The sequence below is a fragment of the Triturus cristatus genome, chromosome 11 (genome assembly GCF_964204655.1).
Source record: "Triturus cristatus chromosome 11, aTriCri1.1, whole genome shotgun sequence".
In the NCBI taxonomy this organism is placed as follows: domain Eukaryota; kingdom Metazoa; phylum Chordata; class Amphibia; order Caudata; family Salamandridae; genus Triturus; species Triturus cristatus.
This window is the reverse complement of record NC_140594.1, coordinates 925,142,423-925,147,782: the sequence shown is the minus strand read 5'-3', so window position 1 is coordinate 925,147,782 and position 5,360 is coordinate 925,142,423. Positions and strand designations below refer to the sequence as shown.

Here is a 5,360-nt window from a genome sequence, read left to right as displayed (position 1 = left end):
ATGCCTACTCATCACCCTCACCTGTAGAAGATTAACCAGCTCTTCAAGCTGAGTCAGAGATGGCAGTGGGGTGTTGAGATGGAGACAAGCACAGGCAGTCAGCATCCCTCTGCCAACCTCAATAAAGGTGACTGTTGGCCAATGAGCAACTGGGAAGAGCTTCTCTTATGACAAGACATCCCCTAACCAATCCGTTGCCTCCATACTTTTCAACAGTACCTACAGAATATGATTTCACCTACTTGTTTGGTTGTGAGCACTGGATACATTAAGAGTTAAAGCAGTTTTATTTTTAACCTTACACTCGACTTAACACCTTCCCACAGTTTTAAAACGTTCTTAATAATTGAATCCAATAACAAAATGACAGATAAATGCACGTCTATGACAAATAATATAAGTATCATTATAGCATTATTACTGCTTCTTAAGCAAATGTTCAAAATCTACAATATATGGAAATTTATTTTTAGGAGTGCCCTACTTTTCTTGCATGGAAACGAATATTAATTGAGCACTTACTAAGAAAAGGCAACATTTTAACATGTTGTTTTAGAAAGTGAAGCAGACAACCACTCGAGGAAATATCAATCTTCATTAATGCTGGAAAATCCCCTCATTTGCACCCTTAGGGAAAGTGATATGTCACACTATTTGAGTGTAGGTGCAAAGGTTGGTGCATCATGAACCAAAATGTCCTTTTCTTAAGACTAAGAGAACCTTTCACCCATGCAGTACAAATGTGCATCTGCGCTTGAACATAAAAGGAGAACATTTCAATATCAGGATCTAAATGTCAATTTGTGATACTGAATTTATTTACAAATACAACAAATAAATACAATTGCATAAAAAACGCAAAACTTATTTTGTAATGCATGCTATATTGTTTCCTTGATGTTATTACTCCACAATATTGCTTAGTTTGATGTGAGGTACAGGACTAATTAAAAAAATTACATTTTAAAGCTAGGAGGAGAAGGCAGAACATGATGGTGCTTGAGAGCTGACATACTAGGAAGAAAAAAGAAATACTGCAACACAAGCTTGATGCGAACAGCTTCAGATCGCTTTTGCATCTACGTTGCATTTTTGGGTTTACTTTAGGTATTGAATACCATGCTCGTGTCCTATACACATATAGGGGGATTGTACCTAACATGGCATTTTCGTTTTAAAAAAACTTTTACACATGTTTGCTTAGTTGGCAAACCGCATTCTTCCGTCTCTATTTCTGCAACTGCAGAATTTATGCATCATTGACAAAACATGGTTCTGCAAGCTAACTATACTGAGTGAGAATGGTTTCGCTGATTTTTCTTTTATCTGTAGCAACATACTTCTATATCGGGGTGCTTAGTACGGATTATGGGGGGCTTGATCAATGTCAGAGGTCCAGGTAAACAATGACCAATAACAACTGTAAATGAGTTTTAATTACATTCATTTAATGAGAATGTATCTTATGTGCTTACCTTCAAAATGTGGCATGGAGTCTTCCCTCTTGGACCTACGTTGGACACCCCTGCTGCTGAGCCTTCTGTTTTGACACTGATGTACAATAGATGTCCCAAACACAACACAGTTACACAATAGTGAAAGGTTCTCTGATCGAAGCTTATGACTACCTGGAACACAATGTCTATAACAAATTTGTAAATCAGAATGGACAGGCAAAGTCTCATTGATGACAGTCCTATTTTTCTACTGGAAATATAAGAAATAGAAATGTTTATGAATAATTGTTTTAATGTTTTACATTGTTGTTTCGTTGTTGATTTCTGTGGCTGCCGTGTCCATACTTAAGTTTTTAGCCTTTCTAAATGTCGTGTTCAAAAGATTTTCCCGAAATGGCTTGCACAAAAAAATGTAGATCAGTGGATCCATGCAGATATTGCTAGCTGCCAACCAAAGAGTACTCTCCTTTGCCAGAAACAATTGGTTTTGGACTGTGCAGTCTGGGATTCTGTAACGCCCTGAACGTCTCAGGATCGTTTAACAGACACGACAATGAGGACGCAACCACTAGTGAAGGGTTAGTTGTTTTAATGAAGGCAAATAGAATACAAAGAATAAACAAGTTATAGTCACTGGAATCCTCCAGGCTAAGTACGTTACCAGCCCACAGCACGGATGGTCCTAACCGTCCTCTGCATATACGCCGGTCCCGGCGTATGCCAACAGAGGGCAGAAATGAAATGGCCGACAATGCCAATCGGTAGGCTGTGAGGGGCACGAAGAGTGTTGGGGAGAATTGAGGAGTCAGGGAAACACCCAGCCGGGGTCTCTACCTGAAGGGAGCAGCCGCTCAACCTCTTCCTCAGACTGCACCGGGACGCGGAGTCACCTCCTGGTGATGCGTCACCAATACCCCAATCACAAGCAAGAAGACTGAACCGAGAGCAGCCGCTCGATCGATCCTGTGGACTTCCGAGTCTGTAACGCGGCAAACACCTCCTGGTGTGCGTTACAGCTGGCAGTCCCTGTGTCTCTGGTCGGGCTGGGAGTTACGACTCCAACCAGCAAAAGCGCCACTGCGCTTGGACTCAGCCGAGTCAAAAAGCGAAGCTCAATGGTTGACCGGTAGAGCTTCCGGGTCCTTCACAGGTGACGATGGGGCAAGACACGGCCCAGGGAGTAACGACTCGACCTACCTCCGTTCTTGCCTTACTGGAGCACCACTCCGGAACACTGCTCTTCATGAAGCAGGTACGTCGGTGTGAACACAATATCCGACAGCGTTGTACCTCCCGGTTCCTCCCTTTATAGGGCGTGTTTTCCTTGAGTTATGTAACAGCTCTCCTGTTTACATAAGGGCGTGTTTCCTTGAGTTATGTAACAGCTCTCCTGTTTACATAAGGGCGTGTTTCCCTTGAGTTATGTAACAGCTCTCCTGTTTACATAAGGGCGTGTTTCCCTTGAGTTATGTAACAGCTCTCCTGTTTACATAAGGGCGTGTTTTCCTTGAGTTATGTAACAGCTCTCCTGTTTACATAAGGGCGTGTTTCCCTTGTATGACAGGAATTCTTGACAGATTCCTCCAGTCTGGCTCAGCGTGTATGGCACTCTTGTAAAATGGAATGGGCCAAAACACACGAAGAACACGGCTACGACAATGAACACTTTAGCCTTCATCCTGTTTTTGGTCTCCCTGGCCTTCCTCTTGAAGTTCCTGTAGGATTCATAGACCTTCTTGCTGATAATTGTGTAGAACAGGATTATGAGTATGAAGACCGTCCAGAAGATGACCTGACACACATAGTTGACTGCGGAGTGCCATCGCAGGCCCAACTCTGTTTTCAGAGAAGAGCATTTCTTCACAGAGGAAGGTGTAGCTTTCTTACTTGATAAAATGATGTTTGGAAGCGAGATGCCAAATATCACCAGCCATACACACGCGGAAATGATCTTGGCATGGGTCACGTTTTGCATCTGGGTCTTTCCAAATGGCTGCGCGATCTTCAGAAATCGATCAAGTGCTATAAGCCCAAGCAGGATAATGCTGATGTACATCATCTCATAGAAGATCACAGCTGAGAAGCGACAAACAAACGCCTTGAGTTGCCATGTGGCTATCCCTGAGTCAGTGACTATTTTGAAGGGTAGCATTAGGGTCATCACAAGGTCAGCAACTAAAGTGTTCTTCAGGTAGACAATGAAAATTGATGTGCTGGGAACCTGGAAGAAGACCCAAATGGATAAAGCATTCAAAATAAGCCCAATGAAGAACAGCACAGTGTACAGAATAGGAAACACAATATGGCTGATTGTCGTGTCCCTTTTGCAGCTGGTTGCAAAAGATGATGTCTCATTTGAAAGGTTGTAAAGAGTCGTGTTCATTGCTAGGAATAAAAAAAAAAATCAGAAAAGGTATTTAGTGTCATGTTGTTCGACATGTGGATATGATAAATAATGCACCATTTATTACTTCTTGTGAATATCGGTAAACAAAAATAAATTTTGCAATGAAATATGGCAAATATTTGTCCCTTGCCCATATTAATTGTTAAACTATAGAATTATTTATGGGACGTTTGATAATATAATGATGTACAGGTGTATTTCTCCTTATGAATTACAATCCTGTATTGATATCGTATAAAAATATAATAATAAACTACTTACAAAAAGAAAAGGGAAAGTGTCGGATTGTGGTACACATGAGATAATACTTTTCAAAAATGTTTCTGGCCAAAATGTTTAATATTTGAATATCTTATCAGCTTATGGCTTTTGCGTACTCAAAACCAAACCTTCAAATCAGCCTTTGTAGTCAGTGGTAAAAGTGGAAATTTGCTGGTATTTTATTAATTTTAATACTTCTTGTTATTGTAATTTTTAAATGCTCACTAAATATCAATTATTCCTTTGCATCCTTCCATCCATAGAAAGAGGATCAAGCTATGTATATTAAATTAAATATCCCAATACACTTCACATCTCTTTTCTAATAAATGAGACTGAATAATTGCAAAATTGGTTACAAATATGAATGAAAAACAGATTCAAATGTGTCTTGAAAAGGAGCTATTTCTAACTTGCAGAATAGAGAAGGGTCACTTTTACTGATTTAAATAAAATGTGTTTTACACAAAAGCCACATTTTATGTAATCTCACTCTCATTGCATGAACACAGTTGCTTTTAGCTTAAAAATAAAGGTTATGTGGAGAGTTTTCAAGTAGGATTTGCATTCATTCATCAAGCCTTTATTAAAGGGCTTCTCTACTTGTTCACAATAATTTATTATGTTGCACCTTACAAAATAATGCTAGCCTTTCTATAGCATCATCTAGAGTTCAGACGGAACTGAAAATCCAACAATTTTTGGTGAGTTACCTGAAGTAGAATCCACAAGCTAAATTTCCTCCACCGTAAGGATATTGTTTTACACTTTAGACATTAATTAGATAGAATTTCTTCCAGAAATTTGAGGATTTTCAGGTGTCCCCAAAGTCTAAGTGAGGCCTTAGTCTATAGTTTAATTAAATAAATATACAGTTGGAATGATGAAAAATAAACGTTTTTACCTTTTTCTGCATCAATCTTGGCACTGTTGCCGTTTGCGAGGTGTCTGGTTTCTTCTTTACTGGAGCAAATTTGATATTTGGTTAGGCAGCTGTTTGCTTTTGTTCCAGTTTCCTGCTTTATTAACAAATTTACTTCCTCATTTTGAGCACCACACAGACTGGCACCTCCCTCCCAATATGTGATTTCAGGAACTATTAATTTTACAGGAACAGATGGCCTAATTTAAAAAAAGGGACCACATTTCATGAAGTGAGAACTTGAGGGCATGTACCACATATGTGAGCAATGGTGTGCTAATTTAAATCATGGCATCTGCTACAATTTGGGATT

At 39.6% G+C, this 5,360-nt stretch overlaps 1 protein-coding gene across 2 annotated transcripts; it reads right to left on the bottom strand.

Moving 5' to 3' along the window:
* Window positions 1–270: 270 nt before the first annotated feature.
* P2RY13 (purinergic receptor P2Y13) lies at window positions 271–5,114 on the bottom strand. Of its 2 annotated transcripts, none has more exons than XM_085633515.1 (3): window positions 5,030–5,099; window positions 3,033–3,842; window positions 271–1,966 (listed from the first exon to the last, which is right to left on the bottom strand). In XM_085633515.1, coding segments are annotated over exons 2-3 (810 nt in total). In that variant the 5' UTR covers window positions 3,841–3,842; window positions 5,030–5,099; the 3' UTR covers window positions 271–1,964. The 2 variants fall into 2 exon arrangements, with proteins under 2 accessions (XP_085489641.1, XP_085489642.1); XM_085633516.1 differs by having other exon boundaries at window positions 1,756–1,976; window positions 5,030–5,114.
* Between the last annotated feature and the right edge of the window lie 246 nt (window positions 5,115–5,360).